This window comes from Danio rerio, chromosome 25, assembly GCF_052040795.2.
Source record: "Danio rerio strain M-AB ecotype USA chromosome 25, GRCz13ab, whole genome shotgun sequence".
Lineage (NCBI taxonomy): Eukaryota > Metazoa > Chordata > Actinopteri > Cypriniformes > Danionidae > Danio > Danio rerio.
Window position 1 is genome coordinate 21369213 of NC_141045.1, and position 23422 is coordinate 21392634.

Consider the following 23422-nt stretch of genomic DNA (forward strand, 5'->3'; position numbering starts at 1 on the left):
ATAAATCATTGACTCGGATTAGACCATTAGCTTCACACACACACACACAAAAAAAAGTTGCAAACTGCATAGTGCACGATGATTTAAACTACGGTTAAAATTAATTCTTTGTTTACATAATCTTTATCAACACTATATAGTATGGGAAAACTAGGTATTGCAGTCCAAATTCAAAATATTGAGAGGGGATTTTTTTTACCCAACTCCTACAACAACTCAACTCATACACAGAATGCCAAATTGACGACACAAACAGGAGCCAATGTGCTTGAAGATTGAGTCCTTACGCTGTAAGCTGCTCAACTAACCTTTATGTTTGTAATATTTGTATTATTTGTTCATTAGAAACCACATCATGTGAATTTTTGAAACTCTGAATCTGTGTCTCATTTTGGAGGTTAATACTGTTCTCCAGTGGTCAAATTTTCTGCAGAGGCCACATAAATTGAGGCAGCCTTTATGACTGAAATGAAATGACAACCCAGGATGCTGAAATGTAATTGGGTAAAGTGGCAGTGGGCGAAGTTATACAGACCAAAACAAAGACAGACTTTCTGAAAACAGAGTGCAAATACGAATAACTGACTTTAGCATTGTTTTTTAGAAAAACAATTGTTCACTTAGCATGCTTATAAAATATTTGCATAAGTATTATGGTATTTTATGCCATTTTAAATCTGGCCCTGGCATTTTATGCTCTTTTATATGATAATTTTCTGTGTACAAATTGCATATGACTACTCACCATATCACCCCTCGGGTTTTTTGGCGATGATAATGTCTTACTAAAAACATACCGTACACAAACACTGCGATTTGTTGCCATTTCCAACACACGAACTTCAGTCCCTTTGAGAGAGTAAATGCGACCTATGTGGAAAAACAACATAACAATTCTTTAAAAAAAACCAAGGTTTATGAAATTTGATGATTGAAATTGTTTCAATATTCTAGTTTTGTGCACACCTATGCTATTGTTGTGGCATATGGAATATTGTTTCTAAGCCTCTACACATTTAAATTGTGAAACCTATTATATTATGCATTAAAGAGAATCTTTTACAAAATCTTCGTGTAAATAACTACAGTGTCAGGACTGCGTCAAAGACAGCAATATTTTAAACATTTATAAAATATGAATCGCTGTCTGACCATCTGAAATTAAGCATGAGTATAAACATTACTATTATAATTTTTCAATAGTATTACAGCACACTGGATATAGTATAAGATACCATTTGGTGTTCACTGTTGGCGTCTAATAGAGGACCCCAGAAGCTAAAACGTCGTAAAGGAACACTCAACATTTAAAAAAAAAAAAAGGTTCATTTTACAATTCCCTTAGAATTAACAGTTTTGTTATTTTAATCCATTAAGATGATCTCTGAGTTAGGTGGTAGCACTTTTAGCTTAGCTTAGCATAAATCATTGAATCAGATTAGACCATTAGCATCACATTTAAAATTTTCAAAAAAGATTTCATCAGTTTTTCTATTCAAAGTGTGACTCTGCAGTTAGTGGTCTAGACAAACAGAAAATGAAATGTTGCTGTTTTCTAGACTATCTGGCTTCTATACGTTCATTCTGGCATGATAATCACAGAACTTTGTGCTGTACCATGGCTGCAGCAGCTACAATGATGTTCTGTAGTGCCTGAAAACATTCCCCAGCACCAGCCCTTACACTAGCACTACCCGTTAGAAAAAAAAACCTGTCAGAAAAGAGCATTATGACATTTGAAAATTTACTGTATATAAACTCCTTCAAGATACAAACAGTATTTTGAATTTTCTGAAGAATAACTGTTTTTAAAAAAAATCATAATGTAATCATGATAAAAACAATATTGTATCAAATCAGTAATTTATTTATCAATACTGATGATTTGAAAATATTATATACAATGATATAAAATATATAAGAATATATCTGAAAATTATGTTTTTAAAATTTTTATTTATGAGCAAGATGCTAATGGTCTAATCCGATTCGATAAATTATGCTAAGCTAAGCTAAAACTGCTGATAATGAAACTGTAAAATTGAAAATATTATATAAAACTTTATAAAAGTATATAAAAGTATATAATCAGAAAATGATTAGGTAATGTTTAAATACATTTGTCAGCGAGACGCTAATGGTCTAATCCAATTTAATGAATTATGCTAAGTTAAGCTAAAACTGCTGATAATAAAAGGCAAAATTGAATACTGGTTATTTAAAAAATATTATTTAAAACTTTATAAATATATTTGTAATCAGAAAATGATCAGGTAATGTTTTAGTTACATTTTTCATGGAGATGCTAATGGTCTAATCTGATTTAATGAATTATGCTAAGCTAAGCTAAGCTAAAACTGTTGATGATAAAAAATGTAAATACTGATGATTTGAAAATATTATATAAAACATTATAATCAGAATAGTCTCAGGTAATTTTTTTATTACATTTAATGATTTATGCTAAGCTAAGCTAAAACTGTTCTAGTTAGACACAGAGATTGAAGTAGTAAAATAAGCCTATATGTAAAGTGTTCCTCTAAAACTGCAGCTAGTAAGTTTTGTTTCTTGTCACAGTCTCTGTTTTAAAATCAGTTTAAGCTGCAGTTATTAGAGGAATTATACCGTTTTTTTTTTTTTTTTTTAACATGGGTTGAGTGTCAGCATGGCTCCTCGGCACAGATTTATCCTATGATTTGCTGTGTATGCATGGCTGTCAAGCACAGCACCAATGATATACTGTATTTTTTTGATCTTCAAAGCTTGACCCAAATAAGAGTTTTCACCTGAGAATGTCATCTGAACAAGAAACATATCTATACCACTTTTCACTCTGTTAACAGAGGAAAAAAAGTTTCTTACTATCAGGTAATTGACTCCATCTGAGATCTATAATCGGCACAAACAGTCCACTCTCCTCTTCCTTGCCACCTATATTAGCAGTAACAACAGGAGAACCTGGAGCTTCAGACACTTGCACCACCAAACCCTCATCTGAACAGTTACCTGAAAGTGTCAAAGAAAATTTGATTTCATTGAACATACTGTCGATTTTGATTTCAAAAACCTTAAATTAGAAGAGACATTTATTTATACTTGCCACTGTGAACCGCACATACCAATCCCTGTCAGAAAAGAGCATAATGACATGTCAAATTTATTGTACATCAATTTGTTCGAAATCTATACATGATTATGACATTTAAAAAAAATCCACACTGAATCATGTTAAAAATCATACATCATTTCTGATTTGTCAATACTGATGATTTGAAAATGTCATTGTATACATTTTTTAAGAACATATAATCAGAATTTTTTACTCTACCCTGGTCCAAAACAACTCAAACAAAAACAGAATATAAAAATATAATATAAAAAATTTAATTTTTTATGTATCTCTGCCAGGTTTAAACAGACACAAATACGCTATTAGACTTATTAGATTAACGTTTAATAAATCAAATAAAACAAATGAGCATATTTACCTTCTGAGAGCAGTCCATTGGAGGCAGCTCAATGAGATGAAGAGGGAAGACTCTCAAGATACATGAAAACAGCAAGAGAAAGAGAACTATTACGCTCATTTTACTCATTTAATACCCTAAAGCGACAGAGTGAAGCTGGTTTTGAAGTGACGGTGGAAGATAACTGAACATCCTCTTATGCTTTTCTAGATTCTATCTGTATTCAGAGGAAACCATATAAGCAGGAGGAGGGTTTGACGCACATAAAGCTTTTATCACTAATGCTGCCTTTTTAATTGAAGCCTAGCTAATGGTCAAACACTTTAACCGCAAGTGAAGAGTCACATAATTAATTTAATTATTTTATCCGTCAAGAAATTAGATCTGCTAACAACTTTGACTTTGATAACAATTTAGTGTTGAGATGTACGTAAGATAACCTACTTTCACTTTTCTGCAGAGAAACCATTTAAGCAAATTTTTTCTTTTTATAAATTGGGTCAAAGACAAAAGGGACTTTTATAAATCATCAAAGCGTTAAAGGTAAGTACTGCTATAATTGTTTTTCATTCACTACAATGTCCCATTTCATTTTTTTCACATACTAAAATGTTATTCACTGTAACAAGGGTTTATACACCCAAACAATCATTTTGAAAAAAAGAATAAGAATCATAGGACACCTTAATGACTCAATTTAAGAATAACAATGCTATATTCATTTATAAGACTATGCAATACAATACTTTTTTTTTTTTTACTTCAGAGGAGTTAAGTAATCAATATTTAGTGGAATAACCCTAATTTTCACGTACACCATCTGCAATCAAGCAATATGGAAACAATGCTATTTTTTATTTGGAAGTAATGCTATCAGGCATTTATAAAGTAAAACAAATATTAAGATTGTACTCAAACTCATAAGGAAATCCAGACAGGTAACCCAGCTTCATTGCTTAATTTTTTTGGGAAAATCTGCCTTTATATGTACATGAAATTTAATAACAGCCAGATCTTAATCTGTAAGGATTAATATGAGTTTGGCCACACTTTGCAGAAATAACAGCTTTAACTCTCCTGAAAAGGCTTTTTAAGAGGTTTAGGAGTGTGTTCAATATTTTGACCATTCTTCTTGAATCACATTTATGAGGTCAGTAATAAGTATTAAGATTTTCTTTCAGTGGAACTAAGAGGTAAATAAAGTTGAAACCTTATTAACTTAATAAGACAAGTTCAAGTTTTCACATAATGGATCTGGAAAATATGGACGCACCTAAGCATAGGTGAATAATAATAGTTCAGTGCAGAACTGGCATACTGTGAGCATTATACACCATTGTTTCCCCTTATGTAAATCATTTGTTTGTAAATTCCCAGTAAAAACAGGTCAACAGATTCTGATCCACACAGAATTATTACACCCCAGGCACCATTTGATTGGCCACAACATTTCCTAGTGAGATTACAACAACGATGATTTCCCCCTCTTAATTTTAAGTATATCTAATCTTGTATAATACTACCCTGGAAAAAATGCTGGGTTCCAAACAATTTTATTAAGTAGACTGAACATGAAACAATTAAGTTGTCTAAAACTCAAGGATTGTGTTGACTCAGCTAATTTTAAACAAAGGACTTCCTTGTTGGACTCTTATTTTGAAAACAAGAACAGCATTAGAGCTCTCAGGTAATTTAATCATGCTCGATAACTTTGCACAACTCATCATTATAATGTAAAATTCGAGATAATAAATGTATTCAGCAGCTCCCAAAGAGGGATACGATTTAACTGTATGCTTGTTTAACATTTATATTGTGGAATTTGCCTCAGATGGTTGTAATGAGGAAGAAGACCCCTATAAACTGATGACTATGTGTTTAATGCGCACTTGCATTGTATCATATCACATAGCTCTTGCTGTAATTTGTCTTGAATAAAAGGATGCCAATAAATTTAATATCAGATTTATTAATTATTGTCTGTGTTTTCAGATATGTTAAAGCTTCAAAAATACAAGTCTAAACACATCTCTGTCAACCTTGTCAAGAATAATAAAGAAATTGTATACATTTCATTCACAACACTACAGAATATCTGAAGATGACTTCATAAGCTCTGCTGACACTGATTACTACAGGTGTACATGCCAACAGTCAGCAGAGGATTTGAGTTTCATTCCGACACACTGTAAAAAATAGGCCCATTTTGATTAGGCACTGTACATGAGCTCGAACCTACATGACATCTGTTTTTCTCATAAAAACACTACAACGTCACACCGTCATTAAACGCCTCTGGATTTCAGAAGTACATTTGAGTAAGTTCCTTTTTATATTGACTATAATTATATAACCTTGAGTAAATAATAATAAAAAGCTGACTATAGGACTGTGCTGTCAGTCTGTTCTCAACAAGCCTGTATGAATTATTGTTTGCCCTCCGCAGCCTTGGGGAGCTCGGCTTTTATGGCCCTCAAACACAAGCTCGCAGGTTAATAAAGAGGCCAGTTAACTTTAGCTTTTACGACCGGGACATTTTATTACTAACTGTGAAGTTAACAAATCAGATGTCAAGAAAATTAACCCGATTTATCAATTAACAAGGGTAGAGTTTAATTAAGTCTTATAAGTTTAGTTTAATTATTAAATAAATTTATTTATTAATTTTTGTCTATTAACACTTTTATGACTTAATTAATATAGAATTTAAGTCCTTTATTTATTTTAATACATGTATACAGTTAAAGTCAGAATTATTACTTTGTAATATTTTGTTTTATTTACCATTTTATAAGATTTTTAACAAACACAGTACAATACAAATAATAATACAAAAATAATAATAAATACAATACAAAATAATTGACATTAGCCCCATCCCACCCCCTCAAAAAAAAACAAACAAAAAAACAAAAACAAAGGGAGGAATCGTCTCAGTTATCAAATATACATAAGTATCAGAATTATTACTTTGAATATTTTTCTCTTTTTTTTAATTTCCCCCAAATTATGTTAAACTAACGGCAACGCAGTGGCACAGTAGGTAGTGCTGTCGCCTCACAGCAAGAAGGTTCGAAAACTGGTTCGAGCCTCGGCTGGGTCTGTTAGCGTTTCTGTGTGGAGTTGGCATGTTCTCCCTGCATTTGCATGGATTTCCTCCGGGTGCTCCGGTTTCCCCCACAGTCCAAAGACATGCGGTACAGGTGAATTGAGTAAGCTAAAATTGTTCGTAGTGTATTAGTGTGAATGGGTGTGTGGATGTATCCCAGGGATGGCTTGCGGCTTTAAGGGCATCCGCTGAGTAAAAACGTGCTGGATGGGTTGGCGGTTCATTCATACAGCTGAAAATAAAATGAATGAATGAATGAATGAATGAATGTTAAACAAAGCAAGAAATTTATCACAGTATGTCGGATTTTTTTTTTCTGAAGAAAGTCTTATTTGTTTTATTTCGGCTAAAAGCAGCTTTTAATTTTTTAAATCTCCAGTTTAAGGACAAAATTATTAGCCCCTTTAGGCAATTTTTCCCCCATAGTCTACAAAACAAACCACTGTTATACAATAACTTGGCTAATTCCCCTAACCTGCCTAGTTAACCTAATTAACCTAGTTAAGCCTTTAAATGTCACTTTTAGCTGTATAGAAGTGTCTTGAAAAATATCTAGTCAAATATTATTTACTGTCATCATGGCAAAGATAAAAATAAATCAGTTTTTAGAAATTAGTTATTAAAACTATTATGTATAGAAATGTGTTGAAAAAATCAGCTCTTTGTTAAACAGAAAACGGGGGAAAAATAAACAGAGGGTCTAATAGTTCAGGTGGGCAAATAATTCTGAATTCAACTTTATATACACACTACCTGGCAAGAGTCTTGTTGTTTATCCAAGTCTTTAAAACTACAAAGATACTTGAGGAACTACAAATAATTTGACTTCTAGTTGATCATTTGGTATCAGAAGTGGCTTATATGAAAGGCAAAGTCTTTAGATTACGCTTATTTGACCAAAATAAAATATGATCATGGCTTTATTTTTATATATTTAATTAGGACAGTAAGGTCTGACTTTGCTTAGACAAAAGTGTTGTCACTTAACAGAAATAATGTACAGTATAGAATATAAAGTCATTGTGCAGTGGAAAAGAATGAATATTGTGGGTGATTCCCATGAGTTTGGAGGTATGCTTCCCTACATCTCTGCAATGACTTAAATTACTTAAATGAAGTCATTTGAAATGGCAAAGAAAGCGTTCTTGCAGGACTCCCAGAGTTCCCGTTTGGATGTGGAACTTCAATGCTATAAGTGGATTTAATCCATGTATGGGGTCGTCTGAAAGATGTAAACAGGCCAATGAAATGCCAAATGAATTGGCAGCATCAGCTTGTGCACCTGATGCTTGTTGCAATCAATTTAGCATAAAAGCACAGCGAAAGCGAGAAGACACTAACCTTTTCGCTTCAGAGACTTCTACAGCCTTTTGAGAGAGTCGATGAGGGTTCCTCCTGCTAATATCCAGCAATTTCGAGCGAATAAGAGCGGTCTTCTGGTCCAGAGTGTGTACACGCGGCGGCAGACGGTCGAGCTGGGCTTCTCCCTTGCCTGGCGTTCTTTGGGTCTGGTCCTCCAGAGTGGTGCGTATAGAGTTGCAAATTTCACTAAAAGAGCAACACAGTCAGGCTGTCATGAGCAACATGGCATGTTGTCCCGGGAGAGAGCCCTGAGCTCATGAGATCCTCGAGCCCAGGGTTCCCTCCCGTTGCAAGGTGGGAGGGGAGTTTGACCTTAGGTAGATCTCGAGAACTTCCCTGCTATAGTAACCAATGAACAGTAAGTGATTGCTCTTGGAGATAACTACATACTAGAAGCATGTCTATGGTGCCAATTTGGATTAGTCAATAACTTAAATAGCATGTTTTTGGAAGGTGGGAGGAAACCGGGGAACCCGGGGGAAACCCACGTGAGCACAGGAATAAAAGTGCAAACTCCACACAGAAATTTCTGCTGATTTGGTAAAGCCTGGAACCAGAGACATTCTTGCTGTGAGGCAGGAGTGCTACACACTGGGCCACCGTGTCACCCATCTAGGAAGAAGGAGGAGTAGGGGTGGAAGGGGGGACTCTTCAAAACGAAGATAGCAGTGGAATGAAACCCAGCGTATTTATAGTAGTTTAGGAGTCGTCTGAATTGAGCATAGTGAATTGGATAATGCGGATCCAGCCGCTAGCAATCATAAGCACGTGATCCTCTTGAAATTAGTTTATACAAACTTCACTTTTCGTTTTGGGTATAGGTGCCCGCTATGCGGGATCCCCACTAGGCGATCTCATATGCTTATTCAGCCACGATGCAGTCCCCCCTCACAGGCGGATTCGTGTCTTCTCTCTCCGCTAAACATCTTATTATATGCGTTCTCCCCCTTCTCAGGGCTAATCCATATATTCTGCCATCATATCTCCCCATTTGTGTAGCAGGTGGCCTCCGCAGCATCCTCCCCTTCAGGAGTGCACGCTTTCCCAACGTACTGTCATATTTAAAATCTAGAAATGATCTAGACGCTTGTGGCTTCTGAAAAATATATCTAAATCTGTAAATCTTTGAAATGGGATAAGTAAAGGCCAGGGATCACGTTGGAAGACTCCGCGCCTCTCACGCTATGCCTGGCTATTCTCTCATCGGAGGTGAAGGTAAGGTGCAGTCATTATGGCGTTTTCCAGACATTTCCCATGCGTGATTAAATCCACTTATAGCATTGAAGTTCTCCATCCGAAGGGGAATGCTCTGGTTACTAAAGTAACCCTCGTTCCTCGAGGAGGGGAACAGAAATGTTATATTGCTTCGCCATAACGATTGTTCCTTAGCTGTAGGTATCAGTCTCTTCAGCTTTAAAAAGGTTGCATCTTCTTGCTTTCGCTGTGCTTTTATGCTAAATTGATTGCAACAAGCATCAGGTGCACAAGCTGATGCTGCCATTTTTGCATTTCATTGGCCCGTTTACATACTCTTTCAGACAATTGGCTTTCTGAACAAAATCCCCATACGTGGATTTAAACCACTTAAAGCATTTCCGTTCCTCTCCTCGGGGAACGAGGGTTACTTTAGTAACCAGAGCGTTCATCAAGATTCTTTGGATTCATCTTCAATGCCTCCATCTTACCCCAGACATGCTCAATAAAGTTCATGTCTGGTGACGCGGCTGGCCAATTCTGGAGTACCTTGAGCTTTTTTGCTTTTAGGAGCTTTGATGTGGAGGCTGAAGTATGAGAAGGAGCGCTATCCTGCTGAAGAATTTGTCCTCTCCTGCAGTTTGTACTGTAATAAGCAGCATCTTGCTATCCACTTTGCAGATCTCTCGCACACCCTCATGCTGAATGTAACCCCAAACCATGATTTTTCCTTCACCAAACTTGACTAGTTTCTGTGAGAATCTTGGGTCCATGCTGGTTCCAATAGGTCTACTGCAGTATTTGTGATGATTGGGATGCAGTTCAACAGATGATTCATCTGAAAAATCTACCTTCTGCCACTGTTGTCTTAAACTATTAAATTACATTTACATTACATGTACAAGTTAGAGACCTATTAACATTACTTCTGTTCAATTGTTTAAATTAGATTCTGTAAGTAATATTTAAATAACATTGTTTACATCAATACATTTTATTTACTCTGGCTATTGAAAGCAATGCAGTCGCTCAGTTTGTTTTTGGGACAGTCATTTTTTTAAATTCCTATTTCTTTTCTTTTTCTTTTACTTGCTTTAACAATAGGTTTAGTTATTAAACTGCATGTCATGGTAGATTTTATTTTTTTAATCCTATTGCTACGTTTTTTAGATAACATTTGAGGGAAAAAAAAACAATGTCAACAACACATTGTCCATATTTCTGTTGCGGAAATTAAAATATCGTCAAATTTCTTACATACAAAATCTTAAAATAGTGATATTCATTAGTGCCTTTCCATTATAAACGTCCATTACAAGTTTACCACAGTACAATGCTGAAGTGCATGACCCTTGTGCTACTGTGTGTGTTTGTCATGTGAAAGTGTGTATGTTCCCTTCCTGGAGGACAAACACACTTCGTTCTGTGCAAATGACATTTAGTAATAGGTGGAGAACAAATTGGCAACATATTTGCACACGTGAGTGCAAGAGGCGTAGCAGGGGGTCTATTTTAGTGAGCCATTCACGCACAAGATTCAACTCATAAATCCATCACCAAAAAATCATATAACATTTATTCCTCACCAGCACCACACAGATCATCCTGCCCTCATCGCCTTCTAGTTCAAGGTAAGTGCGACAAACCATCTCATTCACAATCTAGAACATACCGTCATAAATGCTTAAAGATGTTGAGTTTATTGCTGAATATTTGAAAGGATTTGCGCTTTAAATTTACTGCACACATTTGGAATCATATTCACAGCTTCAGTGATGGAGAATGGATTCATATTCATCATTCACCATTCACATTCATTCTCCTGTGGCACAACCGCAGGGAATAGAAAACTTTTAATGTATTTCTGTAACAAGCCTCGTGTCAACTTTGAAGAATGTCTGCTATGAAAAACTGTGGCCGCTTCATGACTGCAGTTTACAATGATTAGTTATATTACTTATAAAAAAGTGAGTAAACACTTTACCTTAAAATCGATAAGCTGACTACTAAAAAAAGTGAGTAAACCCACTGTAACTTGGAACTGTTAAGTTAACTTAATTTGAGTAATTATGCACAGTTTATTTACTGAATTTATATGTTTACCCCCTTTTTTAAAGTCCATTAAATGTTTTAAAATGGGTTTACTCAGTTATTAACCTAAAGACAATTAATTGCTTCAAAAGGAACAGGTTTACTCATTTGTTAAAGTCAACTAATGGCTTTAAAATCAATGGGTTTACTCACTAATTTTAAGAAAAGTCAATTAGTGGCTTTAAAAGCAATGCGTTTACTCAGTATTTTCAAGTAAAGTCAACTAAGCGCTTTTAAAGCAATTGGTTTACTCACTATTTTTAAGCAAAGTCAACGAATCACTTTAAAAGCAATGGGTTTACTCAGTATTTTTAAGTAAATTCAACTAATTGCCTTTAAAGCAATGGGTTAACTCATTATTTTTGAGTAAAGTCAACTAATGGCTTTAAAATAAATGGGTTTACTCACAATTTTCAGTAAAGTCACTAGTGGCTTTAAAAGCAATGGGTTTACTCAGTATTTTCAAGTAAAGTCAACTAATTGCTTTTAAAGCAATTGGTTTACTCACTAGTTTCAAGCAAAGTCAACTAGTCGCTTTAAAAGCAATGGGTTTACCTACTTTTTTTTAAAGTAAAGTTAACCAATCACTTTAAAAGCTATGGGTTTATGCATTTTAAGTCAACAAATCGCTTAAAAAGCAATATGGTTTACTCATTATTTTTAAGTAAAGACAACCAATCGCTTTAGTAGCTATGGGTTTATGCATTTTTTAAAGTCAATTAATCGCTTAAAAAGCAACGAGTTTACTCAGTTTTATTTAAGTCAACTGTTCAATTTAAATGCAATGGTTTACTTTGTTAGTAAAGACAATTAATCACTTAAAAAGCAATATAGGTGTACTCATTTTTTAAAAGTAAAGCCAACTAATCACTTTAAATGCAATGTGCACACACTGTTGAAGTTCAACTAATCACTTTTTACAGTGCAGATGTGGCAAAAGAAAAAACAGTTAGCACCAATAGCCTAGTGGTTAGTGCACTGACAAATAGTACCATGCTCACAGAGACCAGAGTTTGATTCCTGGCTTAAGGTCCTTTGCTGATTCTTCCCCTTTCTACTCCCCACACTTCCCTGTCTATAAATCCCCACTGTCCTATTATAATTAAAGTGAACCTTATAAAAAAATAATAATTTTAAAAAACTATAGTGGAAATTAATGGGAGCAACAAAAAGTCCTGGGTTGGTAGTTAAGTTCGTTTTTTGTAAGTAAAACAAAAATAATCAATTAGACCAAGAAAATAGTTCTCAGATTGTGTGTCTTGCTCAGTAGAAGGTTTAGAGAAAAATGAAATTAAATGCTCTTGATCTGACATGCAGTAGCAGTTTTGAGGTAACATTTTTCTAGAATTTTTCTAGCCAGAGATTTGGCTCAATGAACCAATCACATGGACACAGTCTCAGGTTTAACAATTTCTGTGAATGTTGAAGTAATATAACTCAACAACTTTTATATACAAAATGTAAAAAACAAGTTTGCAGAACCAATTAGACCACATAAGAAGCATAAAAAGATAGTTCACCCAAAAAGAACATTTCCTTACCATTTACTCACCCTCAAACAGTTCTCAACTTTTATGGATTTCTTTCTTCTGTTGAACACAAGAATGTTGGAGAATAAAAGGCAGCCACTGACATCTTTAGTATAAAAACACTATGAAATTCAATGGCTAATTTTTTTTACCCCAACATTCTTCAGTATATCCTCCATAGTCTTTAACATAAGAAAGAAATTTAAAGAGGTTTGGAACTAGTGGAGGATGAGAAAATAATGACAGAATATTCATTATTCATCTCTTTAAACACATTTAACAATTCAATAAATTGAATTGACTGGCAGTCAGTGTTTTATCTTAAATAGCTGGAGAAAATTATAATAGAATTTCTGAACATCTTTATTGTTATTGCTGTGGTCTGAACTTGGCTGTTGCTGTGCTTTGTGTGATTGCCGTATTAGAAATGTGTTTCCCAGAATCAATTAGACCCCAAAAACAGATCCTAGATAGTTTGTCTTGCACTTTTCAAAAGTTAAAGTCAACCAAAAACTTGACAGTTACAAAAATTCTAGGAATTTGCAGAGATTTGCTTCGCTAAACCAATTAGACCAAACACTCTCATGTGGTTTGTCTATCACCTTAGTAATGCTTTAGGTAAGAAAAACATTCATGCTATCATTCAAAAATCTTAGAAAAATACAGAATCAATAAAACCATAAAATCGGATGTCTTGTCTCGCAATTTAGAACAGTGTTTCTCAACCACATTCCCGAAGGACCACTAACACTGCATGTTTAGGATGTCTTCTTTTGTCTGTCACATCCATTCAGTCTCTGCTAATGAGCTGATGATCTGAATCAGGTGTGTATGGTTCAAGAGAACTGGAAAATGTGCAAAGCTGGTGGTCCTTCAGGAACGTAGTTGAGAAACACTGCTTTAGAATATGTCAAAATCATTGGTTTGTAAAATTGCACTAATGGCCAGATTTCGACTGAATACTTAAATGATTACTGCAACTCTCTACTAGCTGGGCTTCCAGCTAACTCTATCAAGCCTCTTCAACTGCTCCAGAACGCAGCAGCACGAGTGGTCTTCAATGAACCTAAACGAGCACATGTCACTCCACTGCTAGTCCGTTTGCACTGGCTGCCAGTTGCTGCTCGCATCAAATTCAAAGCTCTGATGTTTGCCTACAAAGTGACTTCTGGCCTTGCTCCTTCTTATCTGCTCTCACTTCTGCAGATCTATGTGCCCTCCAGAAACTTGCGTTCTGTGAATGAACGTCACCTCGTGGTTCCATCCCAAAGAGAGAAGAAATCACTTTCGCGAACGCTCACGCTCACGCTCAATCTGCCCAGTTGGTGGAATGAACTCCCTAACTGCATCCGAACAGCAGAGTCACTCGCTATTTTCAAGAAACGACTAAAAACTCAACTATTTAGTCTCCACTTCACTTCCTAATCTGCAATTGCCTCTCTGAATATCACACTAACTGTACCAAAATAAAAAATAAAAAAATACTAATACTTCCCTTCTTAGACTTTACAGACCTGAAACTTGCCTATAGCACTTATTCATTGTTGCTCTTAGTTGTGTAAATTGCTTCCTTGTCCTCATTTGTAAGTCGCTTTGGATAAAAGCGTCTGCTAAATGACTAAATGTAAATGTAAATGATTTACCCCTACACAAACTGTACACTCATCTTTGGCAACAAAAGGCATTTAAAAAACATGCTTTAAACATCTAAATATCCAAACAATTCCTTTTAAACTAAAGCTATCTTTTCAGAAACTCAAGCATTAATATGAAAGTGTTAGCATCCAGTGTAGTGAGTTCAAGGCTAAAGCTTGAAGCCGGGCCACATGAAGGTATGGCAGCAATGTTCAAATTTAGCCAGGCTGGAAACGCTAACAGCCATGTGCTTTATCTAGCACAATAAATACGAATGCAATAAATAGGTATGGACAGACTTCTTAGCACCAGTGGTTTATATATATATATAAATGAATTTTTCTTCGATACAGTGGTGCCAAATTTAATTTTCCTCCACATTGTGACTCCTCTGCCTTTCAAATTCTTGGCACTCATCACCTTTACAGGCTGTGTTGTATGTGTGGACTGTAGGAATGTTTACAAACGCAAATCTAAAGCACACAACAATACAGTGAATGATTTAATCACCTGATAGATTTAAAAAATCAAATACAGTATATGGACATTCATTTTGTGATTGTGACTTATGTTGGACAATTTGTATGTGCAGTCAATGTCATTAATTTGAAAGAGAACTTAAAATCAAATATCTTTTTTGTAGGGTCCATACAGAGAAATCACCATGTCTGAAGGGTAAGCGGTTATTAACATTTTAAAAATATTTGTAAAATTATTAAGATTGATTATGAGTGGATCAGTTTATCTTTTTTGTTAATCCATTTTGGGGGCGTTTTCTTTCCTTTTTGGTTTGTTCTGTGCTGTAGACCGGTAAGTCACTTTACTTTTGGCATTATATACCACAATTCATAAGATTTATAATGTTAAAACAATATTTGAAATGATTAAGCATGACTTGTGTTGCTTTTCAGAAAAAATCAAAGTATACTGCCACAAGGCGACTGCTATTAAAAGTAAGTTTAATGATTGTTTTATATATACACATATACACACACACACACAAACACACAATAATGTTCAAAAGTTTGGGGCAAGTATGAAAACAATTATTTTATTAAAAAATTCTAAATATTATTATGTATTCAAAAAAATTCATTATTTTTCTGGCAAACGTGAATAAAATTTAACAAAAAAGTTGTATTTCAAATAAATGCAGTTTTTTCAATGTCAATCAATGATAGAATTTTGATAAAAGCAAAACTATTTTTTAATAAGTATATGAAATTGCAATGAATTTATAAACCATTAATAAAGCTTTTTTATTCTATTACACAACAAAAACATATTAGAAAATAGTTTATGATAATTTTTCAAAATATTTCTTATTTTACAGTATTTTCATAAACTAAATGGAGACTTGGTGCATCGGCATAACTATCTGACCCCAAAATGTCTCAACAGTTCTATATACAGTTCTATATGTTTTTCCATATCCTTTTTTCCTTGAACTGTCTGCACAAATTAAACACCCTTAAAGTAATAGTTCACCCATTTCATTAATCATTAAATTAATACTTATCAAGTGACCTCAGAAGGCAATAATCCATTAAACTTACTTTCATGATGGATAGATGTGCTTTATAGAGCTTCCAAAACCTGGACATCATTCACTTCCATTATGCCATTCTGAAAAAAAGAAAGGCATAAATACCCAGGATGGCTTAAGGATGAGTAAATAGTGCAATTGTTTTTGTTTCTGGATAAACTATTTCTTTAAAGGGCACATATGATGAAAATCATCATTTGTAAGCTATTTGGACAGAACTGTATGTATATAGTGTGTCCACAGTCAAATTGGGGTGATATAAAGACAATAAGTGTCTTTTTTTATTTCATGATGTTAAAATAGTATTTAAATCCTTCCCATTTTGAGGCTCACCGCAATGTGAGGTAGGAGTGCGGTTTCCCCACCCAATTGATTGACAACAGCGTATTAACGTGTCTCCATAGTAATAGTTCATATAGTATTTCTCACAAACATTACATGAGATATGCTTCCTTTCTGTCACTGTGCTGTTTATTTGACGTTGCCGAGGCGGAGATTAAGGCACACTCTGACAGGCATGTAAAAGCAGTGGGCAGTGTGTGTAGAAAATTACAATATTCTTAAAGGTATAATAAATAATCTGATGGGTGTTTTAAGCTGAAACTTTACAGACACATTCAGGAGGCACAAAAGACTTATCTTAAATCTTGAAAAAGGGGTAAATAGATGCCCTTTAAATGCAATATTTGAATCCATTCTGACATGGCCATCCATGCTATAGCAGTGTGTTAGCATTGGCATGTGGTACTATTCGCTATACTGTGTGCTAATGTACTGGAACTTGAGAGTCATATCAATGACGTTATGTTACAGACTAAATTAATGAAGAAGGCCACGTCTATGCTGGCAGCTGAAAGAGAACAGAATAAAAGAGAAAGAGATGATGCTCTAAATGAGAGGGTTCCTCCTCTTAAACTGTCTGGCTTGTCAGCCCAGGAGCTCCAGGTATTTTCTTAAATACAGTGCATGTATGGAGAAAACATATATATGTTTATAAATAATTATGTGAATGCCTTTGATGTTTTTAAAGGAACTTTGCAAAGAGCTTCACCGCAAGATTGATGATGTTGACGAGGCTCGATATGATCTTGAAATAAAAGTGGCTAAAAATGAAATAGAGGTAATGAATCTGTCATTATCATTCATTCATTCATTTTTTTCCCTCTTAGTCCCTTTATTTATCTGGGGTCGCCACAGCAGATTGCATTGCCAACTTATACAGCACATGTTTGACGCAGCGGAAACATCTCTGGGAAACATCCATACAACTCATTCACACACATTCACTACGGACAATTTTGCCTATCCAATTCACCTGTACCGCATGTCTTTGGACTGTGGAGGAAACCAGAGCACCCGGAGGAAACCCCTGCGAATACAGGGAGAACAAGCAAACTTCACACAGAAACACCAACTGATCCAGGCGAGGCTCGAACCAGCGACCTTCTCACTGTGAGGCGACAGCACTACCTACTGCGCCACTGCGTGGCCTTGTGATGTATCATTTAACTTAGAAATACAAATGTAATGTTATGAATTAGTTTTATTTTTATATTTTACATTTTTTGTTTATTGGAAATTGTTATAATTGTATTTGTTTTTAGTTACCAAGGCAACTTGTGCAATTTACATTTACATTCACAAGGAATTGTTAGCGCACATTGTTAGCAAGATAATCTTTAATCAAAATCGGACAATTTACTTCTGCTCTGGATTGTATGTCTCTGATGTCATCAGTTTGATGACTTGGGGGAAATTTGCTTAGCCAGACCCCTTTAACCGTTAATTTGCTGCAAGTGAAAGATGAGAAAGTAGAAACTAAGCCATGCTTTAACACATTATTCACTTTCAGCTGCACATTCAACATATTGAAATAAAATTCTGTAGCAACTTTCAGTCTCTAAAACTTACATTTTATTTTTGATTTATTTACATTTCTGAACACAATTTTAGTTTTGATAAGTCCATGTATAATGATATTCCGGAAAAATAATCTAACTTGGTTTTAATTTAAGCATCATTGTGTAAGAAATGCACCTTTCATGAATAGCCATAGATGCTAGAATTGCATTAAAAGAAAAAATAAAGGTTTAATAACTTCATTCTTAAACTAATAATTGCAAAATTGGCATACTCATCCAGAGGCCTCTAGATATTGTGCAGCACCATTGATGTGATCCAAGACCTGTGAAGAGATGATACCAAGGTGTCCATAATCCTGGACCTGGCCGTATCCTGAGCAGATGCTGTGGCGGTCAGGGAGGAGCGGAGAGGAAGAGACTGATTCCTGAAAGACCTAGTGATAGACGAGTCTTCGCACTGATCTCGTGGGCCAGACTAAACACCCGCCGGTGACCTAATTACACCTGCAGCTTCTCCACGATGGATGTCTAAGGCTGTCCAGCCTCCGGCACCTAGACTGCGGCCAGAGGAGAAATGGTCATTCTTAACTGAGCCTGGTTTCTCTCTAGGTTTTTTTTTTTTCCTTTTCACTTTAGTCAATCGGGGAAGTTTGTTCCTCGCCACTATGTTGCTTGGTTTGGGACTTGTAGAGCTGCGCATCGATGGATTTGCTCTTCAGTGTCTTTCAGCAGTGAAATTTAAACCACACTGAACTGTACTAAACTAAAGCTTAACTCTCAAAACTGAACTATGATAAGCTGCTTTGACACAATCTACATTGTAAAAGCGGTATAGAAATAATGAATTGAACTGAAATTAATTGAATTGAAAATTGATCAAAACATTTCCATTTCAGATCCAGACTTTGACCCAGAAGATTTGGGACATGAAGGGTTCAAAGCAACGAACCAAACTGAAGAGGGTCAAGAAGTCACATGACTCCATGTTTGGTGCACTGACTGAATCCAAAATGTCATCGAAGGCAGATTTCAAAGCCAATCTAAAGACAGTAAAGAAAGAAGAAGAAAAGGTAATGTGTTTGATCTCTGATTCATACACATAGTGTGCAAACTCGGAGTGCAATGCTTCTATGCATAACCAATTTCAGCAATAACAAATATGTTAAAAAAGTTTTTAAATAGTTTTGGACTCAAGGGTCTCAAACTGCCACACCGCGGGCCATTTGCGGCCCCCCCTGCTACTCCTCCCTCCAGCCTGCGCAAATAAAAAAAATAGAAAATTAAAAATATAACGAGATTCAGCCCCTCAAAACATATATTTTTGAATCACTGTCATTGTTGTGTAGTCACATACTGTATAGCCACTTGTGTTTTTGACCCACCTCATACTGGACGTTTAAAGTACTGTATTATGTTCAGGTTACTTTTGGTTTTCTCAGCGTGTGATCGAAAGTAACACACATGCATATTATTTTTGGGGCTGATTTAAATGTTGAAATATATGTCCGTAAGTGCTCTATTTTTACTAAGCTCTATTTTTGAAAATATTCAAGGGTCATTTGATTATAATTAGTTTTATACCAACTGCATTGTGTTGTACAAACACATCTCCTTGTTTTACATGTTATGATGGTGGTGTAAATATGATTCTTTTACTAATAATTGATTTAAATGTCTCATTTAATAGATTTTCCTCATGTGCAAATTAAAATTTGTATAAAAAATGTGCATTAGTAAAATTTGATTAAATATTTTCCCCCTCTTTGTTGTAATTTTACAAAAAAAGAAAGATATTGAGAAGAACAATTGCCAGTAAAGTCACTAAAGTTACCCAATCTGCTTTTCTGGTTAAGCAAAAATTGATTGGGACAGAATATTAATAAATATTATTATGCCTATTATTAAATTGTAATTTTTTAGCAATTTAAACTACCCTTTCAATATGTACAATAAAAACAAAAAGAAGGAGCTTTGACTGCATAAACTCTGGGGTGAGTGGATCAATTACAGCAGGTTTCCACTTTTTTGTGCTTGAATGTTAAATCGGTCTCCTATAAATTGCCAGTCACTGAGTGAGCTAATTTGAGTTTGAGACCTCTGCCTTAAGTCCAAAATACACACAATAAGACATGGCAACAATTCAGTAGCACAATTTGCAGAACCACTTTTCAAACATGGAAGCACAATGTTTTGTTTGTCAACAACAGTTGAAATAAAACTCCTGAATGCACGTTCTCACAAGAAACAATGTGTTGCCAAATTAATACCAGGTTTTTGTGTTGAATTAAAAAAAAGTGCAAGCTTGTCTAGTTTATTAACTACTTCATAAACTGGATCAAACTGGATAATCCAAAAGAGACTTATTTTCTGAGGACATGGCAACACTACAAGGAACACACTGCTGCAATGCAGCCTTCCAAACATAAACAAGGGCACAGGTCCTGTGAAGTGCTTTGAAACGTGCAGTTTCTATTAGATGTTTGATGTAATCTTAACTGAAAAATGAGGAGAGGGTGGGACTTAGAGTAGCTCCTCCCCTTTTGTATAAACAGCCAATCACATTTCATCACAGCTCTGCCAGTGAGAGAGTCAAGATCAAGCGCATCAAATGAAAGGGACATGGCATGTGAGATGCTAGAGAGCATTTCATTGGTCAAGATTTGATGAACTGAAGCATGAGGTGACATGAAAAAATTGTTGATCCATTTAGGCGGAAGTGACAAACTGCAAGCTTTGGTTGTTTATGCAAGTTTTATATTTTCAAAATTTGAATTCCGACACTATTTTGGAGCACACTCAATCTTTAAAACGAACAATCCTGATACTAACATCTAATTTTTAATTTTACGGGACCTTTAAGATCTGCAAATGTATCAGATGTTTGGTCACTGTAATATAACTTTAGTAAAAAACAATAGGCAGTATGCCAGAATATTGCTGTAATTACCATGGCATCAATCATTGCAATTTCAGGAGTTAGTTGTGGTCTGTACAGTGAGTGTACTGTACAGTTCTGTACAGTGTGTACTGTACATGTCCTTTCAATTCATCCATACATTTGTCATTGAAATAAATCATGGCTCATTCTAAACCTATTTTTATCTATTTGTTCTTCTTATAGAAAGAAGAGGTGACCGACTGGCGTAAGAATGTGGAGGCCATGTCTGGAATGGAAGGCAGAAAGAAGCTGTTTGATGCTGGACAATAAAAAAGTAAAAAGCTAATTTGTCACATCTAACTATGTTTGAGCACCATAAAAACATTCTAATTGAAATATGACAATATTTTCTTATTTTTCAGACAAAAAAGTAACACAATCAATATGCACAAAGACAAGGAGGCTCCCAACACACATGGTTTGAAGCAAGAAAATCCAAACCAAACTAAAATTTGATTTTTTTGTTATGACTATTGAAGTCAACCAATCACTGTTTACTGTTCATAATGTGTTTTGTTGTCAACCTTAGAACTTAGCATGTCTTTAATAGTTTCTGTTCTTTGTTGGACTATGTAGACAGAAATGTTTACATTTGAAACACTTTTATGTTTTGTGTAGTGCTGAAAAACTGGAAATGAGTTTTACTGTGCTGTTCAGGAACAAAATATAACAGACTTTGTAACACTTTCTGTGTTACTCGAAGTAAAACTGCAATGTAATGGCATTCCAAAAATAAATGACCCCATTCGACAAAAGAACCTTTGTGTCCCCATGTAGTTCCCTTTGAAAACGTCGTCCTTGAAATGCATTGCTGCACTTGGTTGGGTGTATGTATGTGCGTAGCTGGTTTTAAGTTCCCACATGCTGTGAGTTTATACATCTAGATTGAATTCAAGAAACGAGGCAGTTTAAATATAGTACAATGAATTGTATTTGGGCTAAACAGAAACCATCTAGCAACCTACTACAAAGAAAAACATGAGGAAATCTTAATGTTGTTCCAAATGACATATCTGACTGAAGTTAATGAATTTTTATTGATGATTAATTGTTAAATAAAAATCAATTAATTGGCAATTCAATCTTTGTAGGTTGGTGATTAAAACTTTTTTCCTCACTGATTTAAACTCAATGGATTGGGAAACAAATTTCTGAGTTGATTAATTGGTTTAAAATTGATTAAATGGTGATTAAAACTCAATTAGTTGGCAATTAAAACTGTGGGTTTATGAGTAAAACTTGATCAATTGACAATTAAAGCTCGATAGGATACCGATTTAAACTCCATACATTGACAATTAAAACTAGAATTAGATTAATTGGCAATTATAACTTGATAGGTTGCCAATTAAAACTCGACAGTTGCTTATTAAAACTCGATTAATGGCACATTAAAACTTTATAGGTTGCCAATTACAACTCGACAGTTGCTTATTAAAACTTGATTAATTATCAATTAAAACTTGATGGGTTGCATATTAAAACTCGATTAATTGGTAATTAAAACTTGATGGATTGGCGATTAAAACTTGGTAAATTGGTGATTGAAACTTGAATTATTTGTGATTAAAAGTCGATGGGTGGCTGATTAAAGCTCGAATAATGGATGATTAAAACTCAATGGGTTGCTGATTAAAACTCGACAGTTGCTTATTAAAACTCGATTAATTGCACATTAAAACTTAATGGGTTGCCAATCAAAATTCGACAGTTGCTTATTAAAACTCGATTAATTGTCAATTAAAGCTTGATGGGTAGATGATTAAAACTTGATTAATTGGTGATTAAAACTTGATAGATTGCTGATTAAAACTCAATGGGTTGCTGATTAAAACTAAGTTAATTGGTGATTAAAACTCAATGGGTTGCCAATTAAAACTCGGCTGTTGCTTATTAAAACTTGATTAATTGGCAATTAAAACTTGATGGGTTGCCTAATAAAACTCGATTAATTAGTGATTAAAACTCAATGGTTTGCTGATTAAAACTTGATAAATTGTTGATTAAAACTTGATGGGCTGCCGATTAAAACTTGGTGAGTTGCTGATTGAAAATTTAATTATTGGTGATTAAAAGTCAATAGGATGCCAATTAAAACTCAATTCCTGGCGATTAAAAATCTATGTATTGCCAATTAAAACTCAACAGTTGCTTACTAAAACTCGGTTAATTGGTAATTTAAACTCGATCGGTTGCTGATTAAAACTTGATTACCTGGTGATTAAAACTTAATGAGTTGGCGATTAAAACCTGAATTATAAGCAATTAAATCTTGCTGGGTTGCCCATTAAAACGTGATAGGTTGCCAATTAAAACTTGATGAATTGGCGATTAAAACTCAATTAGTTGTCAATTGAAACTTGGTTAATTGGTAAGTAAAACTTGATGGTTTGCCAATTAAAACTTAATTTAATTAACTTAATTGGTGATTAATACTCGGGTTTGCAATAAAAAAATGTATAACATCATTAATTGATGGTTAAAGCTTTATGAGTTGACAAATAAAACTCGATTGATTTCTGATTAAAACTCAATTGATTGACAATAAAATACTCATAGGCTCAAATTTATTTAGTGGTCATTCAACCACTGTCTCACTTATGCAAAGTCTTTCCTGCCTTATAGGGTCAAACAATGGGAAATGGAGAGTGTGACTGGCAGTGGACAATGTGTGCAATTGTGTTTTGAT

The 23422-nt window shown here is 34.6% G+C and overlaps 2 protein-coding genes across 34 annotated transcripts in view; one reads left to right on the plus strand and one right to left on the minus strand.

Annotated features, from left to right (window-relative positions):
- LOC101885990 (interleukin-17 receptor A) overlaps positions 1–23422 on the minus strand; it is a 170965-nt gene that overhangs the window by 14262 nt on the left and 133281 nt on the right. For 4 of the 32 annotated variants that reach the window (XM_087312221.1, XM_087312216.1, XM_087312222.1 and 1 more), the window contains one exon: positions 15944–16013. The exons of 2 other annotated variants lie outside the window; for them this stretch is intronic. Coding sequence is in view for 4 of the 30 variants with exons in the window: in XM_087312194.1 (XP_087168320.1) it covers positions 746–870; positions 2863–3006; positions 3101–3125; positions 3489–3596 (402 nt within the window). In the remaining 26 variants the exon portion in view is untranslated. Of the gene's footprint in view, positions 1–745; positions 871–2862; positions 3007–3096; positions 3126–3488; positions 3777–7917; positions 8125–15943; positions 16014–18067; positions 18353–23422 lie in introns of those variants that run through there. 26 more of the 32 variants (XM_087312205.1, XM_087312200.1, XM_087312202.1 and 23 more) reach the window with 19 other exon arrangements.
- On the plus strand, positions 10337–21491 carry tnni4b.1 (troponin I4b, tandem duplicate 1). Of its 2 annotated transcripts, XM_087312227.1 has the most exons (8): positions 10337–10763; positions 15031–15062; positions 15299–15340; positions 16747–16878; positions 16964–17053; positions 18692–18865; positions 20917–21007; positions 21096–21491. In XM_087312227.1, exons 4-7 carry the CDS (start codon positions 16756–16758, stop codon positions 21001–21003), a joined length of 474 nt encoding a protein of 157 aa, XP_087168353.1. In that variant the 5' UTR covers positions 10337–10763; positions 15031–15062; positions 15299–15340; positions 16747–16755; the 3' UTR covers positions 21004–21007; positions 21096–21491. The 2 variants fall into 2 exon arrangements, with proteins under 2 accessions (XP_087168353.1, XP_087168352.1); XM_087312226.1 differs by lacking the exons at positions 10337–10763; positions 15031–15062 and having other exon boundaries at positions 15218–15340.